We start from the raw sequence: 22,008 nt of genomic DNA on the forward strand, positions 1-22,008 counted from the left end.
TCTTATGAAATGTTTATTGATAGCAATGTTAATAACTTTATAACTTCTATTAAAATAAGTATTCACAGATAATTGTATCAGAGATAGTAGGAACTGCAGATGCTGGAGAATCTGAGATAACATGAGCTGCTTGGCCTGCTGTATTCACAGATAATTCTTAGGTTTCAAAAGATTAAAACCAAATTCTATTTTGACATTTGTCTTAACAAGCAAATAGATAAAGCAAGCTCAAGTGTATCTTGTTTAAGGAATATTTGAAGTAATGACAAGATTGTGAATTCACACATCTAATGCTCCAATTCTTAGAGACATGGGGGCAGTGAGAATATACTGTAGTTGAAAGAATAAGTTGAGGTATTGTTCTCCAGATTTCTCCACCCCACTCCAAAACCTACCCTGATCCCTCCCTCTAGATATCTTTCCCTCTTCCTACCTCAAACCAATCTACACTGTGCCGCCTGGTCTGTTTGGCATTTTTCTTTTGTTCCTGACACACTCAGTTAATATCCAAAACGTTAAGTTATTGGTGCTGAATATAATTACTGATAGTAACTGAAAATCTAATAAGCTTATGCATTGCAGAAGAAAAACAATGTTGAGATTTTTATCATGCACTCATCAGGACAATTAGCAAGAAATAACAATGTGAAAGGGAACAACAATTTATACTATACAGGAAGAGTGTGCTGATTGGTTAGCAAGTGAACCTTAATTGGTAAAGGTGTTATCATACAGAATGCACTAGGGATAGGATGACTGTCAATCAACTGCCAAGTTTTGTGTACATTTTAAATCAGGCCGGTTTGCTCTGACTAAACAAGTCATTGCACTGAACAGCAGACCAGAGAATGGTTATTGCCTGTTTTGAGTTGAAACAGGCGCAGCATATGCATATTTTCATATATCATCATAGAATCCCTACAGTGTGGAAACAGGTCATTTTGGCCCAACAAGTCCACACCGACCCTCAGAGCATCCCACTCAGACCCATCCTCCTATAACCCACCTAACCCATACATCCCTGAACACTACAGGCAATTTAGCATGGCCAATCCACCTAACTTGCACGTCTTTGTACTGTGGGAGGAAATCGGTGCACCAGAGAAAACCCACGCAGACATGGGGAGAATGTGCAAACTCCACACAGACAGTCACCCGAGGGTGGAATCGAACCCAGGTCCCTGGCACTGTGAGGCAGCAATACTAACCACTGAGCCACTGTGCTGCCCCTTTTCTTTCTATCTGCAAAGAAGAAGGCCCTGTGATTTAAATGTAGCTTCCTGAACACACAAGTGCGCCCCAATGTGACCAACAATCTTAAATCGGATGTCAGGGTAATTCTTGGTATGCTCAAGATTAGCCACATTAGCAAACATACAAATAGGACCTAAAACATTTGCTCGCTGTGCAAGATAAATGTTGAAATAGGGTGATCAAAAACATCCTGCCAGATAATGACTACCTCAAACACTTTTATCTATTCATGCGATTCCATGTTGTTGGCTGGGTCAATATTTATTGCCCATTCATATTTGCCCTTGAGATGGTGGTGGTGAGCTGCCTTCTTGAATGTTGCAGTCAGACTCAAATACCACTAGGTAGGGAATTACAGGATCTTAACCCAGAGACAGTGAAGGAATGGCAATGTTTTTTCAAGTCAGGATGGCAAGTGGTTTGGAGGGGACTTGCAGGTGATGGTGTTTTCATGTATGTGTTTCTTTGGTACTTTGAGAAGGTGGAAGTTGTGGAGTAGTAAGGTGTTCTTGGAGGAGTTTTGTTGAGCTACTGCAGTGTATCTTGTAGATGGTGTGTTGGTTTGCGGTGACAGTGAATGCTGAATGTGATGGATCGGCTGCTTTTTTCTGGATTGCGTTGAGGTGCTTAAGCACAAGTCTTGTTTGCAACTAACAGGATGCTGTTGTCAAACAAAAAGACATTCTGTCATTGCACAAATCAGTAATGTGGTAAACGAATTTCAGTGCCAGCAGATCATATCAAATAGTACATCCCTTCTGCTGTTTACAACAGCCAAGGTACTGACTGAGACTAACCAGCCTGTGCTTAGAAAACACAAAACAGAGTGAATAATATTAGATGTGATTAGGATTGGTTAATATTTGCTAAATAATCCAGAGTACATTAAGAATTACAGAGAAGCAATTAAAGATCTTGGTAAATGAGGGGACGAAAGGTTATAGGGGCAGGTGGGGACATGGATTTATAGTTACAATCAGATCAGCCATGACATTATTAGATGCCAAAGCAAACTGGAGGGGCCAAATGGCTGACTCCTGCTCCTGTGTCAAATGATGTTCACATGTAAGATCATCATTCAGGCTTGCAGTGTGGTGTACTTGCATTCACTGGAAACTATATATAATAACACACATTACCCTGGGCTACGCAAACAGAGAGAACATTTTACACTTTGCATCTGTTTCAACTGTTTTAACAAAATAGATGACAGCCATTCCTAACAACAATGTTTTGATTAATCACAGGCAACCTCCGCTGGTTTAAACTGAATCAAAGCTTAGAAGTTAACTGTCAGTCATCATCTAACTAGCAGGGTCTCTATAGCAACACCCCCAGGCGCCACTTTCCAACCAATCAGCATGCTGTTATTGTACAGTATAAAAATGCTATTCCTCTTTACGATGGCATTCTTGTGAATTGTCCTGATGAGAGCAAGGTAAAAAAAAAAACTTTGATAAAATGAGATTACAAAGTGTGGAGCTGGAGGAACACAGCAGACCAGACAGCATCAGAGGAGCAGGAAAGAAGGATCCCGACCCGAAACGTCAACTGCGTTTCTCCAGCTCCACACTTTGTTATCTCTGACTCCAGCATCTGCAGTTCTTGCTATCTCGTTGATAAAATTAGTTCTTTTTTAGCAATACACAGGTTCTGTACTACATGTTTATCTTGTATGCTTCAACAGCTTGGGCTTGATTTTAATTTTTAAAAAGAAAGAGGAATCTGACGAGGCTTCTTGATGGAGAAGCCTACAGAGGAATATGGGCGGCTTTGAAGATGTCACAGGGCTGCAGTCAGTAGCAAGGAACATGGTGCAGTCCAGCCAAGGCGTCCAAGCTGAGCTGCAAGCCTACCCTTTCTGCAAGGAAATGCTGCTGGCCAACTCCATTTCAACACTTGTGGATGCAGCCATGATGTAATGTCTGATGGCTGACATCTCAGCTTCCATTCCAATATAAACAGCAGCCAACCAATATCTGTTTGCCACAATGCAAGCTCAAACTACTCTTTCGTAAGATCAGCTAGCTGTCATGCTAACCCAGAGTACTGGAACATGACTCTTGATTATAGTGTACAAAGGAGCTTGGCTAGGTGTCTCAGCTTTCCGACAATTTGTCCTCCAAAAGAGATGTTTTTATGGCAGAGAGGCAATGGCTCTATGCAGCACCAATCTCTGGAAGAAGGATTTGTCATCCCAACTATGTCACTCCATCAGGTCCTTTGCTGTACCCAGCCAGCCAGCTAGCCCTGCCAGTCTGCTGTCATCCATGCTGGCACAGGACAGCTTTACAAAAACAAAAGGATCATTATTTAAACTGACAGCAATAACTATGCTAGATAAATCACAACACAACAAATGCAAATATTGAGAGAACAGTTCATAAATTTTTACTAATTGAAGAATAATGTGCTGAAACTTGAGAGCCTAGGAACTGAATGTGGAGATTGGGATTTAAGATTAAATCAGGAAATGCTGAAGAACAGTTTTGCACATTAGAGGGGACAGTAAATGGCATGTCACTAATAGGGACTCTTTTCGACTTACAATCATGGAATCTTAGAATGGTGACAAGCACAACATGTTGAGAACTCAGGTACTGCCATTCCCTTAAAAAAAAAGCATTTCTTCATGTCCTGGTTATTTTGCTAATTGCCTTAATTAGGTGTCCCCTAGTTCTTGATTTCTTGACCAGGAGGTATAGTTTCTTTCCATCTACTCTGTGTCATCATGATTTTGAGCACCTCTATCAAATTTCCTCACAACCTTCTTTGCTCCAAGCAGAACAATGCCAAGTTGACCAATCAACCCAATGAAGTCTTTTATTCTTGAGCCATTTCTGTAAATCTTCCTACATCCTCTCCTTCCTAATGTAGTGCTCAGAACAGATCACAATACTCTAGTTGATGCCAAACACAAAACAACACTCAGTTATCTCAGCAAATCAAAAACAAATTAGTTGACCAATCAGCTAATCCATTCTGGTTTTTCTTCATTGTCCAAGTGACTGCAAATTCTGTCACAGATCATCTTTCCTCGATGATTTCCTAGCACTGACATTAAACTGAGTGGCCTGTAGTTACTGTGCATATCCTTTGCAACATTTTTTGAACAAATGAGCAACATTTTCAATTTTTCAAACCACTCTACATGAAGATTGAAAGATCACAGCCAATATCTCTGGAAGTACTATCCTTAGTTTTCTTTGTTCCTTGTGAGCTCCCTATAGCAGATCTAACTCTAACATTTCTTATAACTGTTCTACATCAGATGTGGTCCTGGTGTCTAATCACCTTTAAATACAGCCAACCAATGAACAGCATTACCATTTTTTGCCCGGGTATGCCCTCTTCTCACATGTAAATCACCTCTTTATTTCCCAATTGGGCCTATTTTCACCATTTTTTCTATTATTTATATATTTTAAAAGACTTCTGGATTCCCTTTAGCTGCTAATCTTTTCTCATACTCTTCCTCTGCTGTTGTTATTCCTTTTTCCCATTTACCCTTCGAACTTTCTACATTCAGCCTCGTTCTCACTTGTATTACCTAGCTGAGATCTGTCAAACGCAGCCTACACAGTCCAAAGGTCAGTACTGTCTGCATTCAAAGGTATTTACTCTTGGACAGCCTAGATGTTGCCTAACTTGATGCAACTTACAACTTTAGAACAATTGCATTTAAACAGATAAGACTGCTTTTAATTTCTCCAGTTCGAGTGTGGGCCAGTGCACATGAGAACATAAGAGCGAGGAACAGGAGTAGGCAACTCAGCCTCTCGAACCTGTTCTGTCATTTGATATGATCATGGTTGAGCTCATCTCGGTTTCAACTCCACTTTCCTGCCTGTTCTCCATAGCCCACCCATTCTTCGTGAAAAATCTTTGTCTCCTTCTTAAATTTACTCAAAGGCCCAGCAGCCACCGCACGGTGGGGTAATGAATTCCACAGAATCATGACCCTTTGAGAGAAATAATTTCTCAACTCTGTTTAAACCTGCTACCCTTTATCCGAAAACTATGACGGCTCACTCTAGAGATAGTAGGAACTGCAGATGCTGGAGAATCTGAGATGACAAGGTGTAGAGCTGGATGAACACAGCAGGCCAAGCAGCATCAGAGGAGCAGGAAAGCTGACCTTTCGGGTCTAGACCCTCCTTCAGAAATGGGGGAGGAGAAGGGGGTTCTGAAATAAATGGGGAGAGAGGGGGAGGCGGATAGAAGATGGATAGAGGAGAAAATAGGTGGAGAGAAGACAGACAGGCCAAAGAGGCGGGGATGGAGCCAGTAAAGGTGAGTGTAGGGTCACCCCCATCCCAGGCCCCAAGAAGACTTTCCACATCAAGCAGATGTTCACCTGCACATCTGCTAATGTGGTATACTGTATCCGCTGTTCCTGATGTGACCTCCTCTACATCGGGGAAACCAAGCGGAGGCTCGGGGACCGCTTTGCAGAACACCTACGCTCGGTTCACACGAAACAACTGCACCTCCCAGTCGCCAACAATTTCAACTCCCCCTCCCATTCCTCAGACGATATGTCCATCCTGGGCCTCCTGCAGTGCCACAACAATGCCACCCGAAGGTTGCAGGAACAGCACCTCATATTCCGCTTGGGAATCCTACAGCCCAATGGTGTCAGTGTGGACTTCACAAGCTTCAAAATCTCCCCTCCCCCAACCGCATCCCAAATCCAGCCCAGCTCGTCCCCGCCTCCCTAACCTGTCCTTCCTCCCACCTATCCCCTCCCCCATCTCCTACCTACTAACCACATCCCGCCTCCTTGATCTGTCCGTCCTCCCTGGACTGACCTAGCTCCCCACCTACACTCACCTTTACTGGCTCCATTCCCGCCTCTTTGATTTGTCTGTCTCCTCTCCACCTATCTTCTCCTCTATCCATCTTCTATCCACCTCCCCCCTCTCTCCCTATTTATTTCAGAACCCCATTCCCCTCCCCCATTTCTGAAGAAGGGTCTAGGCCCGAGACGTCAGCCTTCCTGCTCCTCTGATGCTGCTTGGCCTGCTGTGTTCATCCAGTTCTACACCTTGTTACCTCTCAGTCTAGATTGCCCAACATGAAAAAACATACCTTCTACACCTACTTTGTCAATTTCATTTAGCATCTTTTATCCCTCAATTAGATCTCCTTGCATCCTCCTGCCGGTGTTGGACTGGGGTGGACAAGGTCAGAAGTAACAAGACACCAGGTTATAGTCCAACAGGTTTATTTGAATTACAAGCTTTCAGAACTCTGTTCCTTTGTCAGGGGAACCTCTAAACTCCAGAAAGTTTAGGCCTAAACTGCTTAATGTCTCTTCATAAGACACACCCCTCATCTCTGGGATCAATCTGGTGAAACTTCTCTGTATTTCCTCCATTCCAGTTACATCCCTCATCAGGTATGGGGACCAAAATAGTTCATAATTCTCCAGGTTTGATTTCACTAATGCCTTATGCAGTTACATTTCCCTACTTTTATACTCTGTTCCTTTAGCCACAAACATCAGAATTCTGTTTGCCTTCCTTACTGCCTGCTGTACCTCCATACTGGCTTTCTGCGATTCCTGCGCAAGGACATCCAGATCCCTCTGCATCGAAGCACTCCGAAGTTTCTTTCCATTTTGATAATCAGTTGCTTTCTATTCTTCTGACCAAAATGGATATCCTCACACTTAACCATGTTAAACTTAATCTACAAAATTTTGCCAATTCACCCAAACTATCCATATCCATTTGTAATTTTTTTTATTTCTTCTTTGCAGTTTACTTTCCCACCTTCTTTAGCTTCATGAGCCAAATTTGGCTCTAGTACTTTCCACCCCATATTCAAGTCAGTAATATAGATTGTAAATCATTGGGGCAGAGTACCAAATCCTGTGCCAGCCTACTAGTTAGATCTTGCCAACCAGAAGACCTATTTATCCTGAGTCTCTGGTTTCTGCTGGTTGGCCAATCCTCTATCCAAGCTAGTAAATGACCCCTAACCCCATGTGATCTTACCTTGTGTATTAACTTTTTGTGCAGCACCTTATCAAATAGACACGGGTTTAACCTTTTGAACTTGAACTGAGAACAGTTTTTTAACCTATATCACAAAGGAGCCTGCCTAATCATTCCAAATACAACTGCCAATTCTCAATCGCACTCAAGCATTCTCTCCTCACCTGCATCAATGTTCGGAAACAGAATCAACGTGCGTTTGTTGAACGTTATTAGAGCATCAAGCGTAAGCTCGAACATTTTAACGGAATGTTTAATGTTTGTGGTAACAGGATGCTGTAAAGCCACGATGTACTCACGAGGTTTCACATCTTTGCCTATAAAACCAGAACAAAAATCATCTTTTAGCAGTACAGATGACAACATAACTGTCTTTCTATGTCTTATCCAACGAGAAAGAGGCAGACTAGCATTTCAATCCCTCAATGAGGATCTGGGCATCACTACCAAGGCCAGCATTCATTGTCCATTGCTAATTGCCTTCAGAAGGTGATGGTGAGCTGCCACCTTGAACTATTGTAGCCCATCTAGTCACACACACACACACACACACACACACACACACACACACACACACACAGTGGGGTTCCTCTGTGCTCGTTGCCCTCATTTTCTCTCTCTCATGTAACTAGTAGTAACGAAATGGAATTTTCTACCCATGAGGGTAGCAGAAGCAGAAACAATCAATAATTTCAATAGATGGGAGATGGGCTCTTGGGATTCAGCAATGAAATGGAACTGACTGAATCGCTCTGTGGGGAGCCAGTATGGACTCAAAGGCCCAAATGGTCTCCACCATGCTGTAAGTGGCATGTTGGTGAATAGGGAGGTGACAGAGAGGGTTGGGGTGATTGAAGTAAGTCATGGAAGAGGTATACTACAATCCTTTTACACAAAGAGCATTGTGCCTTTTCAAGGGAGATATTGTAAGGAAGCAACAACAACTAAAAATGCAAGTTGCTTTCTTCCCAAATGGCAAACAAGAGTAAACAGAATGATGAATACGTTATGCATTATTAAAAAATCTAAATGTAATTATCTACAATTTAATCATTTAGAAACGTTAATAGAAACAGGATGTTGTGGTTCTGCCCTCTACAACCTTAGCTAAATAACAGGGTGGGGAAAACAGAAGTCACAGTCTGTAAACAAACATTAAAACATCATTTAGTCATACTCACTTAGCCAGGTCTGCAAAATGCTCATGTAATCCTTGGATCCTGCAGTGAGCAATTTGTCATAAGAAGGACAGCCAGACAACAGGATTCGATTGTGATCCTCACACATGGCTATCAGGTGCTGCTCAGCGCTGCGAGTGCAACACACATGATAATGGGCTAATTTGGTGATGGCATGTCTGATTGAGTCATCGATGGTACCACTGACCTCACCTCCTTCCATGTGCAGAATCCGAATGTTCATCAAGGCAGCTGAGGTGGCGACTGCCAATGCATCAAACCTGTCTCCATGAACAATCATGAGGTCTGGCTTCAAACGGTTGAGTACATCTGGTAACTTCACCAGAGCAAGTCCCACTGACTCAACCATGGCTGCCTCATCCTCACCTCGAACTATTGTATGCAAACTTGTGTTAATATCAAAATCATCTTGCTCAATCATGCGATATGTATTCCTGGAAGAAAAATGAACAAGTCTCATTATCAACACAGGATCATGTTAGTTACAAGCTTATCTTTCTGCCTTTACCACATCAGTTTCTAACATGAGGATCTTCACAAGTGAATTCAGCTTCTGCTCCTGGCTCAAACTCAATGTTACATTGACCCTCTAAAGCAATAGTAGGAAAGTGCTGCATTGTCCAAGGTCCCTTGCTCTGATGCCACTGTTCATTAGTATAAAAATAGGAAGATACAGCAGATGAATGCTTGACTTGAGAGATGAAGACAGGAGGGTTTCAGACTCTTGGGAAATGCTGATTAGCTCTGGAAAGGGTTGCACCTAAGCAGAGCCAGGAATTAGCAGGATGAGTTGCCTGTGCTGTTGAGGAGTCTCTAAAGTGACCTGGCAGGGGTGTAGGAAGTAAGAGTTCCTCCAGGGAGGAACAACCACATGCAAACACTTGTAGAGACAGATAGCAGCAGAATAAGAACTGTGAAGTATTAGATGGGGTCAGTCGAACCAGAGTTATGAGACTTGAGATACCTTCCTCACTCTAACTGAAAAGAACATCATTTTATTAAGAACTGCCATTTCACTAAGGAGGCCTCAGGTCAATCAATCCACATCTAACCACCCGCTCCGAAAACACTCTTAACTGTTTGACAACTGTGACAAATTCCACCATAGTAGTGGAAAGAACCCACAACATCTTTCTTAAAAGTAGTGAATTAAACTTATCTCCATATGTTAATGGATTGTTTTTAAAAAGTCCAGGATCCAGACCACATCCTCACCAAAAGCAAGTGGGGTTTTCATTGACTGAAAGCCATTCCATGCACCAAGTTTCACTGAAACCTATCTGTTAATTTGAGATACGTTATACACAGACAAGCAGACCAATAAACAGGAGTGGAAACCTATTTCTGCTCACCTTCAGTGAAGTTACCATCACATTAGCAAAGACCCAGCTCAGAATAGGGCAGGAATAGGTTGACCTCTCAGGGGAAAAGCAGCAGCAGTTGCCAGATCAGTGGCATCACGACTGACACAGTTGTACAGCAGGGAGGGTCAACGTGTCGGTGAGCAGCAGTGACAGGGGCCTCTATAGTCAGGGGCACAGACAGGCATCTCTATCGTTACAGAGGGAGTCTAGAATGGTGTGTTGCCTCCCTGATGCCAGCGTCAAGGATGTCTCTGATTAGGCACAGAATATTCTGAAGGAAGGTGAGGAACCAGAGGTTCTGGTCCAATATGGACACAGGCAGAAAGAGAGATGGTGTCTTGCAAAGGGAGTTCAGTGAGTTAGGCAGAAAGTTGAAAAGCAGGACCTCTAGGGTTGTAATCTCAAGATTATGTCCTGTGTCACATGTCAATGAGGCTAGAAATAGGAAGAAAGTACAGATAAATACCCAACTAAAGAGCTGGTGTAAGAGGAAGGGCTTCAGGTATGTGGATCATTGGGATCTTTTCCAGGGCAGCTGGGACCTGTACAAGAAGGATGGGCTGCACCTAAACTGGAGGGGCACCAATAACCTGGCAGGAAGGTTTGCTGGTGCCAATCGAGAGGGTTTAAACTAGTGTGGCAGGAACCAGAGTAGTAGGTCAGAAATGACTGACAATGACTAAGGCCAGTAAGGCTAAAAGGAAGAACAGAGGGGGACAGGTTACTGAACACAGCAGGACTGGTGGTCTAAAGTGCATTTGGTTTAATATGAGGAGTATGACAGGCCGATGAACTTAGAGCTGGAATTAGTACATCTAACTATGATGTTGTAGCTATTACAAAGACTTAGCTGAGAGCAGGACAAGACTGGCAGCTTAATATTCTGGGATTTAGATGTTTCAGGCGAGATAGAGAGGGATGAATGAAGGGGTGGGGGAATGTGTTACTCTTAAGGAAGAATATCACAGCTGTACCGAGGGAGGACACCTTGGTGGGCTCATCCAGCAAAACCATATGGATAGTGCTCAGGAATAGGAAGGGTGTAATCACTTTGATGGGGCTGTACTACAGGCCCCCCAACAGCCAGCAGGTGACAGAGGAACAGATATGCGGATAGACTATGGAAAAATGTAAATTCAACACAGTTATCGTTATGGGCGATTCTAACTTCTGTTATATTGAATGGGACTCACTTAATGCCAGGGGCTTGGATTGGGTAGGGGAGAGTTTGGAATTTGTCTTGTGTGTCCAGGACAGTCTTCAAAACAATACGTAAATAGAACAACTATGGAAGGGGCCATACTAGACCTGGAACGGGGAATGAGCCTGGCAAGGTGATCGACGTTTCAATGAGGGAGCATTTCAGGAACAATCACAATAATTCTGTAAGTTTTAAGTTACTTATGGGTAAAGATATAAGTAGTCCTTGGATGAAGGTATTAAATTGGGGGAAGGCTAACTGCCACAATGTCAGGCAGGAACAGGGAAATGAAGACTGGAACGGCTGTTTGAGGGTAAATCCACATCTGGCATGTGGGAATCTTTTAAAGGCCAGTTGACAAGAGTTCAGGATCAGCATGTTCCTGTGAAAATGAAGGACAAGGATGGAAAGATTCAGGAACCTTGGATGGCAAGAGAAATTGAATGCTTAGTCAAAAAGAAAAATGATGCATATGTAAGATTTAGGAAGAGAATACAAAGGTAGCAAGAAAGAACTCAAACAATGAATTAGAAGGGCTAAAATGGACCACGAAATGTCTTTGGAAAGGAAAATCCCAGGTGTTTTATACATATATAAGGAACAGGAGTGTAGCTAAGGAAAGGATAGGTCCACTCAAGAACAAAGGAGGAAATTTATCTGTGGAGGCAGAGCAAGTCGGTGTGCTCCTTTGTATCGGTATTCACAAAGCAGAAGGACATGGTGGATGGTGAATCTCAGGAGGGGTGTGTTGATATTCTAGGGCATGTCAATATCAAAAAAGAGGTGGTGGTGGGTGTTTTGAAAAACATTAAGGTAGACAAGTCTCCAGGACCTGATGGAGCTATCCCAGAATGCTGAGGGAGGCAGGTGAGGAAATTGTTGGGGTCTTGTACAAACTTCTTTGTATCCTCTTTAGTCACAAGGGAGGTCCTAGAGGCCTGGAGAATAGCCAATGTTGTTCCTTTGTTTAAGTAGGGCAACAGGGATAATCCGGGAAATTACAGGCCGCCGAGCCTTCCATCACGGGTAGGGTTATTACTGGAGATGATTCTTCAGGATGGACTTATTAGTGATGGGCAGCTTCAAATAATGCTGATCTTGCCTTGTGCATGTCCTGTGCGGTGTAACCTGTATACCCTATTCTGTCCAAGTTTTTTTTCACCTTATGATCTGCATGTCGTTGCTTATTATGATCTGCCTGTATTGCTTGCAAACAAAGCTTTTCACTGTACTTAGGTGAACGCGAATATAAATCAAATCAAATTAAATGGTTTTGTGCAAGGTAGGTCTCACAAACTTGACTGAGTTTTTTCAGGATGTAACAATGATGATTGAAAAGGGCAGAGAGGTAGATGTTGTCTATATGGACTTGACCAAGGCTTTTTGACAAGGTCCCTCATAACAGCCTGATACAAAAGATGAAGTCACATGGGATCTGGAGTGACCTAGCAAGATGGATACAGAGCTAGCTAAGTCATGGAAGACTGAGTGTAGCAGCAGAAGAGCCTTTTATCAGATTGGGGATTTGTGAATGGTGGTGTTCTGCAGGGATCAGTGCTGGACCCCTGCTGTTTGTAATATATATAAATGATTTGGGGAGTATGTAGGTGGGCTGATTAATAAGTTTGTGAACGACACACAAATTATGGGAGCTGCGCATAGAGAGGAGGATTGTCAGAGGATACAACAGGATATAGATAAGCTGGAGAGTTGGGAGGAGAAATGGCAGATGGAGTTTAATCTGGACAAATGTGAGGTGATGCATTTTGGGAGATCTAATGCAGGAGGGAAGAATACAGTACATGGCAGAACTCTTAGTAGCATCAACATACCAAGGGTTCAAGGCGTACAGGTCCATAGTTCCCTGGAAGTGGCAACACAAGTGGATAAGGTAGTCAAGAAGGTATATGCTTTGTTTACCTTCATTGGTCAGGGCATAAAAATTGGTAATTCTTGTTGCAGCTGTAGAGAACTCTAGTGAGGCCACATCTGGAATATTGTGTACGATTCTGGTTACCACACTACCAGAAGAATGTAAAGGCTTTGGAGATGGTACAGTTTATCAGGATGTTGCCTGGTTTGAAGGGTATTAGCTACAAGGAGAGATTGGACAAACTCAATTTGTTTTCAGTTGAACGTCAAAGGATGAAGGGCAACCTGATAGAAGTTTGTAAAATTATGAGAGGCATGGATAGAATGGAGTCCTTTACCCCCGCAAGGTTGAAGTGTCAATTACTTAGGAACATAGATTTAAAGTAAAATGAGAAAAAGTTTATAAAGGAAATGTGAAAGGCAGGTGTTTATTTTTACACAGAGGGTGGTAAATGCCTGGAATGTGCTGCCAGAAGAGATGGTGGAGGGCGTGGATGGCAACATTAAAAACGTATCTCAACAGATATATCAAAAGGCAGGGCATAGAGGAATGCAGACAGTATAGAAGCAAAAGATTTTTAGTTTAGAAAGTCATCGTGTTTTGGCGCGGTCTTGGTGGGCTAAAGGACCTGTTCTTGTGCTGTATTGTTTTTTGAACAAGTTCATAAAGGAAATTACAGAGAAGAGCAAAAGATAAGAGTAGTTACAATAACTGGGCTGGGGATTTATTTATTCTATTACAGAATGGAATAAGAATCATGTAAAACAGAGGGGTTATACTTTCAGAAATGTAACTAGGTGAATTTTCTCCAATAATGTGTTATTCCAACTGGTAGGATTGCATTGCATCTGGGAGAGGAAGTGACGCAAGCAAAAAGGGCACAGATCAATCCAGAGCAAATGTCAACAGTGAGAATGCATTTGGCCCAGCGAATCTGGAGTCCAAGATTGCCAGCTAGAACTGTCAACAAACAATGGGCTGCCTGCGAAGAGGAGATAGTTTGAGTACAGTCAGAGAACGGTACACTTTCTTCTAGTCTTAAAATTTTCACAGAGAAGGAGAGATGAAAGGTCAGGCAAAGCCATGGGAGATGAAACAGAGAACAAGATAAAGGAAAGGATGCATATAACAGGTACAAAAACAGAAACTGCTGGAAAAGCTCAGCACATCTAGCAGCATCAGTGGACAGAAATCAGAGTTAATGCTTCGGGTCAAGTGACCTTCATCCAAACAGGTGTCGGGTTAATAATACAAGTGAGAGCTATATTTCTGGACACAGAAAGTTCAGTAAGGAAGTGAAAAAATAAATAGCAGCAACAATGAGACAGCATAAGGGGAGACTGACAGCCAACATAAAAGGGAATCTAAAAATCTTCTATAAGCGTATAGAGATGTGCTCTAAAAGGATTGGGCTAATTAATAGCAACAAAGGGATCTACGCATGAACACTGTGTTTCAGGAGGCAGTCACACCCTTTAGATTAACTGCACCAAATTTGGTGTCTAGTCAGAGACAGAGTATGACTGTGAGCGAGGTAGGTACAGTGATCCAGCATCGAGCTTGATCAGCCACAGCTACTGCCTTTGCCCAATTCGTGTGGGGTTTTTGTTCAAGTGTGGACAAGAGCACAGACAGCAGGGAGCTGAGCAAACCAAATGTAGCACCATTTAAGTGGCAGTGTAGGAGGAGAAAACAGAACTGCAGTAGAAAGTGGGGATAACATAATTCTGGGAATAGATATGGCCCCCTGCAGCAAAAGCAGCTATGTTGCTTACCTGGCACCAAGGTTCAGGACATCTGGATATTGAAAGGATGTTTCCTCTCATGGGAGAATTTAGAATGAAAGGTCATAGTTTAAAAGTAGGGCACCCATTTAAAATAACTTCATCTCTCAGAGGATTGAGAGTCTATAGAATTCCCTTCCTCAAAAGGCAGTGGGTACAGAATCTTCAAATATTCTTAAGGCACAGATAGATAAATTCTTGATTACCAAGGGGATGAAAGATTATTGGTGAGATGTCAGAATATAGAGTTAAGGTTAAAACTAGATCAGCCATGATCTTATTGAATGGTAGAGTAGGTGTGAAGGGCCAAGTGGCCTATTCTTGTTCATTATCCTTATGTTTGGAACTCTTCCGGGCTGGAGAAGAATGTGGAGAGGGAGGGGTAGGACCTGTGTCATGTTGTCTATACAGGTACCAACGACATAGGTCGGATTAGGAGAGAGGTTCTGCTGAGGGACTATGACCAGCTCATGACTAAATTAAAAAGCAGAAGCACAAAGTTAATAACTTCAGAATTACTACACAGGCCAATGCTGAAATTGGGGTAATTAAGTTTAGGGAGGTAAATCTGTGGTTCAAACATTGGTGCGGGAGAAATGGATCTGATTCATAGTGCACTGACACCAATACTGGGAAAAGAGAGAGCTTTTCTGTTAGATGGGCTTCATTTGAACAATGCTGGCACCAGAGTCCCAGTGAATCATGCAACAGGGTTTGTAAGTATGGGCTTTATACTGAGTGAGGAGGCTGGTGTTCAATTGAAGGGAAGTTTTAAAAAAATCAACATAAAAGATATGAGTACAGGGTAGTGAAGAGGTGAGTGATAACTAAAGTGCGACAAGAGGGGATACAGAATACAAGCAGCAGAATGCAGCAGAAATGCAAACCAGAGTAAGTAATAATGGTCAAAAGCTTAAGGTTCTTTAACTGAATGCACACAGCATTTGTACCAATGGAAATGAGTCGACGGCAGAAGGGGAAATAAATAAATAAATAACTGATAGCTATTATGGAAACAAATGATTACAGGGTGACCAAGACTGGGAACACAATATTCAGGGGAATTTGATGCTCCAGAAGAATTCACAAGAAGAAAGAGGGTGCAGTGTAGTGTTGTTTATAAAAGATGGTTCCAACAATTTTAAAAATTGCCAATGTGACACCCCTGTTCAAGAAGGGAGAGAAATACAAACTAAGAACCTATTTGTCAGTCAGCCTAACCTGTTGTTGGGAAAAGGCTGCTGACTGTTACTATGGAAGGAAGAGTAGAACATTTAGAAAAGCTTAATTGTTTACAACTTACATCGATGATTTGGAGTTGGGGACTACGTGCAGGGTGTCAAAGTTTGCGGACGACACTAAGACGAGTGGTAGAGCAAAGTGTGCAGAGGACTCTGACAGTTTGCCAAGGGATATAGATAGTTTAAGTGAGTGGGCAAAGGTCTGGCAGATGGAGTACAATGTTGATAAATGTGAAGTCATCCATTTTGATAGGAATAACAGTAAAAGGAATTATTATTTGAAAGGTAAAAAATTGCAGCATGCTGCTGTGCAAAGGGACCTGGGTGTCCTTGTGCATGAATTGCATAAGGCCCAACAGGTAATTAAGGCGGCAAATGGAATTTTGTCCTTCATGGCATCAGGGATTGTGTTTAAAAATAGGGAGGTTATGTTTCAGCTGTGTTGGGTTCTGGTGAGGTTATGCCTGGAGTACTGTGTACAGTTTGGTCTCCTTACTTGAGAAAGGATATACTGGCACTGGCGGGGATGCAGGGGAGATTCACTACTTTGATTCTGGAGTTGAGAGGGTTGGTTTATGAGGAGAACTGAGTACATTAGGATTATATTCATTGGAATTTAGAAGAATGAGGGGAGATCTTATAGAAATATATAAAATTATGAAGGGAATAGATAAGATAGAAACAGGGAGGATGTTTCCACTGGCGGGTGAAACTAGAATAACAGGGCATAGCCTCAAAATTAAGGGGAGCAGATTTAGGACTGAATTGAGGAGGAACCTCTTCACCCAAAGGGTTGTGAATCTGTGGAATTCCCTGCCCTGTGAAGTAATTGAGGCTTCGTCATTGGATGTTTTTAAAGCTAAGATAGATAATTTTTTTGAACAGTAAAGGAATTAAGGGTTATAGTGAGAGGGTGGGTAAGTGGAGCTGAGGCCATGAAAAGATCAGCCATGATCTTATTGAATGGCAGAGCAGGCTGGAGGGCCAGATGGCCTACTCCTACTCCTGGTTCTTATGTTCTAATGCAATCAGAGTGAACTTGGTCCCATGAAAGTGAAAACATGTTTGACAAATTTGCTAGAGTTCTTTGAGGATATAATAAGCAGAGTTATTGAAGGGGAACTGGTGGACACACTATAATTGAACTTCAAGAAGGCATCTGTTGAGGTGCTACATAAAAAGTTATTACACAAAATGACAACTTATAGTTAGGGGTAACCTATCATCATGGACTGAGATTGGTTAACTCCGAGTAGACAGAAACTTAGGATCAATGGGTCTTTTGCAAGTTGGAAAGTTGTAAGTAGTCGAATGCCACAAGGATCAGTCCTGGGACTGTGATTATTAGTGACTTAGGAGGAGGGGGTTCAGAGTGTAACGTATCCAAATCTGCTGATGATATAGAAATAGGTAGGAGGACATGTTGTGACGAAGACACGATATATATGGTTCTGAAGAAGGGTCACTGGACTTGAAACATTAACTCAGTTTTCTCTCCATAGATGCTGTCAGACCTACTGAGTTTCTCCAGATATTTCTGGGTTTTTTTCTGTTTCAGATCTCCAGTGTCCACAGTTCTTTGTTTTATTTCAGAGAATAGACACAGGTTGAGTGAGTGGGCAAAAACATGGCAGACGGAGTTCAATGTAAGAAAGTGAGAGAGCAGGCACTCTGGTAGGAAGAATCAAAAGACAGATTGTTATTTAAATGGAGAGAGACACCTTAAAAAAGGTGCAGCACAGAGTGATTGGGGTGCTCTTGTGCATGGAACATACAAGGTTGACATGTACGTGCAGCAAGTAATCTAGAAGGCAAATAGAATTTTGGCCTTTAGTGCCAGGAGTTTGAAGTTTAAAAATAGGAAGTCTTGCTACAACTGTTCAGGGTGTTGGTGAGGCTGCTCCTGGGATATTGCCTACAATCTTGGTACCTGTACTTGAAAAAAAGGATATACCGGCTTTGAAAGCAGTTCACATTGGATTCACATAGTTGATTCTTGGGATAAAAGGGCTGGCTTATCACGGACAGCTAAACAAGCTTGATCTTTATTTGTGAGAGGTTAGAAGAACGAGGGATGATCTTATCGAAATGTGAGAGATTCTGAAAGAAGATTTGCCTAATTTTTGGGGAATCTCAAACTACAGGACAGTTACAGAATAAGAGAACAATCATTTAAAACAGAAATGTGAAGGGATTTTCTTCTCAAAGGGTGTGAATGTCTGAAATTCCCTACCACAGAGAGTTATGGGTGTAGATCATTGAAATTATTTAAAGAGGACGTAAATAGATTTTTCAAATATTAGAGAGTTGAGGACTGAGAAGTTGGCATGAAAGAGGAGTTGAGGCTTGGGGCAGAACTGCCACAATTTGATCCACAAGCTTGAAGGGCCAAATGGCCTACTCCTGTTACATATCATATGTTCTTATGCTTTTAGAGACAATAATGTGGGACAAAATTAACATTCACTTGGACAAATGTGGATTAATTAAGGAAAATAAGCAACTAATTCGCTTGTCCTTTTGCTGAAGTAACGGCAGGGTTTATGACAGTAATGCTGTTGAATTGGTGTACATGGAATTCCAAAAGCCACTAGATTAAGTGCCATAATACACTTGGCAACATAGGCCATAGAGAATAAAATGGTCAGTGGTAGCAAGGATACAAAGTTAGCTAAATGTCAACAAACAACAGTATTTGTTTTCAGACTGGAGGGAAGATTGCCTAATTGTCAATATTAGGACTTCTCCCCTTTTTTCTGTTCTATACGAAAGGCCTAGAATTGAGTGAGCAAAGCACAGTTTCAGAATATGCAGATGACACAAAACTTTGAGGAAGACAGTTATTGACTACAAGAGATCATTTGAGGTTTTACTTTTCTTTATACCATTCTTTCAAGAGGGAATAGTGTGGAGTGTTGCAAGGATTTGTAGGTTGAGCAACAACCTGTTAAATCATACACCATAGCACAGTACTGTGTGCCTGTGACTGGCAACTGTTGTCACACATACTTATTCACACTCAGTTGAGTGTAACAAAGCACATAATACTGGGACTCTCTGCTCAACACCCATTCCTAGTTGCCTTTTCTTGCAGTCCCCCACACATCTATAAACTGATGAAACCCCTCAAACTACTTGAAACCATTCATCCTGCCCTCACTTACCAGCCTACGATGATCTGTTCAATCCACCTACTGCCTACCTTCAAACTTGACACCCCATATGGAGTAACCTTCCTGAGCAAGCAACCATCCTTTGGATAAATGAATAGGAACACAAGAAATCACTAACAAGTTCCTTGTGAAAAACTCAGTCTGTGAAATGGCAGGTTTAGAACCACCGTAGTGAGGATAAAAGCAGGGCCCCTGTACAGCCAACCTCCACCACTGGGTCTTAGTGTAAATCCCTTCAGCACTTGTAGAGAGACAGAAACGTCACTGCATCTCACTCAGAAATGTTCCCACTATGGACTGAGTACAGGGGGCTAGGCAGACTAATCTCAAATGCAGCAAACTGAAGAGGCTATGGTTCGGTTTTGGGGATTTTCATTTGTGAAATAAATAAACAGTGCTTTGTCCCTGGCCATCCAGTCTTGGAGTAGGATGAAGAGTAGCAGCAGTGTGTACCGTCTGCAAGATTCACTGCAGTAATTCACCCGGGCTCCTCCAACAATATCTTCCTAACCTGTCACCTCTATCACCTAGAAGGGGGAAAGGTATCAGTTACAATGGCAACTCCACCAGTTCCCCTCCAAGACACACTCCTCTCAACTTGAAATTATAATGACTGTTCCTTCAGTGGCTCTTGTTCAAATTCCTGGAACTCCCTTCATAACAGCATTGTGGGTGTACCTACACCAAATAGACTTCAGCAGTTCAAGGCAGTGGCTCACCCTCACCTACTCAAGCGCAATTAAGGATGGGCAATAAGTGCTAGCCAAGAAACACTTGCATCCTGTGAATTAATAAGTAATAAAAAGCACCAGCTTCTCTGAACTACCCAAGTTTCTGAAGTGCTGCATTTCCGAAACCATAGTACCTAGACACCTTCAAGATTATGAAAAGATTTGACTGGCAAGTTTTGGCAAAGATCTGTAGCTTGGGTTGTGGGTGAGGTTGTTGACTTGCTCACGGAGCTGGCTTGTTCTCGTTCAGACGTTTTCTCACCATGCTAGGTGACATCATCCATGGAGCCACCGATGAAGCGATGTTATTCTACTCCGCTTGAAATTTATACTGTTTGGTCTGTTATGGTCAGTAGTGTCATTTCTGGTTTTGATCTGTATGGATTCGTATATGGGGTGCAATTCTATATGTTTGTTGATTGAAGCATGGGTGGAGAACCATGCCTCTAGGAATTCCCGTGCTTGTCTATGTTTGGTCTATGTGATACCATGCAACGACTGCCACAAACATTACATTGGACAGACAGGAAGGAAACTAGCCATCTGAATACATGAACATCAACTAGCAGCAAAACGACACGACAAACTCTCCTTAATATCGGTACATTCAGACAATGAAGGTCATCAGTTTAACAGGGACAAGGTAACCAAGGGACAGGATCAATGTCATCTACAAGATCCCCTGCAGAGACTGCGAGAAACACTACATCGGACAAACAGGAAGGAAACTAACAACAAGAGTACATGAACACCAACTGGCTACAAAAAGACACGACCAATACTCACTCATCTCAATCCACATGGACAAGGAGAACCACCACTTCGACTGGGACAACACCAAGATCCTGGGACAGGCTAGGCAGAGACAAGCACGAGAATTCCTGGAAGGATGGCACTCCACGAAGCATGCTATTAATAAACACATTGAACTCGACCCCACATACATTCCGCTAAGGAGGAAACCCTGAAGTGAGGCAATCCGTCGCAACGGATCCCAGAGTTTAAAAACCAGGCGGGAAAACACACCGTCGCTTCATCAGAGGCTGCACTGAGGATGTTACCAAGCACGGTAACGAAACGTCTGTGGAACAACAAACCAGCCCGGCGAGCCAACCAACCTCAACACCCACAACCCGAGCTACAGATCTACTCCAAAACCTTAGTAACCATAGTAGCCCAAGCCAAACATAGGTACACACGGGAATTCCTAGAGGCATGGTTTTCCACCCATAAAGCAATCAACAAGCACATAGAATTGGACCCATTAACAAATGCATACAGATCAAAACCGGAAATGACCATAATGGACCAGACAGTATAAATTCCAAATGAGTAGAATAACATCGCTTCATCAGAGGCTCCACTGATGATGTCACCTAGCATGGTGATGAAACATCTGAACGAGAATAAGCCAGCTCGGCAAGCAAGTCAACAACCTCAGATTTGGCTGGTATACACAGAGAAGCTGTTTCCACTTCTTTGGGATCTAAAACCAGGACCTTAAGCATAACATGGTCACTCATAAAACCAATAAGAAATCCAGGAGAAATTTCTTTTCCCAGACAGAGGAGAGGATATGAAAGTCTCTCCCACAAGGAGTGGCTGACTTGAATATTTTACATATATTTATGTACCACAGCACCAGGGACCCGGGTTCGATTCCAGCCTCGGGTGACTGTCCTTATTGGGTTTGTACATTCTCCCCGTGTCTGCGTGGGTTTCCTCCGAGTGCTCCGGTTTCCTTCCACAGTTCAAAGATGTGCAGGCTAGGTGTATTGGCCATGCTAAATTGCCCTTAGTGTCCAGGGATGTGCAGGCTAGGTGGATTAGCCATGCAAAATGCAGAGTTACAGGAATAGGTTGGGGAGGGGTGGATCTGGGCCTGATGCTGTTCGGAGGGTTGGTATGAACTCAATGGGCTGAATGGCCTGCTTCCACGCTGTAGGGATTCTTTGACTTTATATTTAAGGGAAGATAAATAAGATGGGGAGAAGAATAAGAGATGCAGATAGGGTGAGATGATGTCAGATGGAAGGAGGTTCATTTGGATCACAAACAATAGTACAGAGCAGATGGGCTAAATGATCTGTTTATGTTCTGTAAATCCCACTTAATCGTATGTTTCATTAAGGGGTGTAAGTAAATTGCAACATAGCATATTTGAAAAAAAACACAAATTGTGTTTA

The 22,008-nt window shown here is 42.5% G+C and overlaps 1 protein-coding gene across 4 annotated transcripts in view; it reads right to left on the minus strand.

The window, feature by feature from the left end:
- gne (glucosamine (UDP-N-acetyl)-2-epimerase/N-acetylmannosamine kinase) overlaps positions 1–22,008 on the minus strand; it is a 71,606-nt gene that overhangs the window by 36,657 nt on the left and 12,941 nt on the right. For all 4 annotated transcript variants that reach the window (XM_048596228.1, XM_020518980.2, XM_048596213.1 and 1 more), the window contains exons 4-5: positions 8,438–8,889; positions 7,421–7,573 (exon numbers count right to left, since the gene is read on the minus strand). In XM_048596228.1, the coding sequence (XP_048452185.1) occupies positions 7,421–7,573; positions 8,438–8,889 (605 nt within the window). The remainder of the gene's footprint in view (positions 1–7,420; positions 7,574–8,437; positions 8,890–22,008) is intronic.

This window comes from Rhincodon typus, chromosome 1 (genome assembly GCF_021869965.1).
Source record: "Rhincodon typus isolate 14 chromosome 1, sRhiTyp1.1, whole genome shotgun sequence".
NCBI classification, from domain to species: Eukaryota; Metazoa; Chordata; class Chondrichthyes; order Orectolobiformes; family Rhincodontidae; genus Rhincodon; species Rhincodon typus.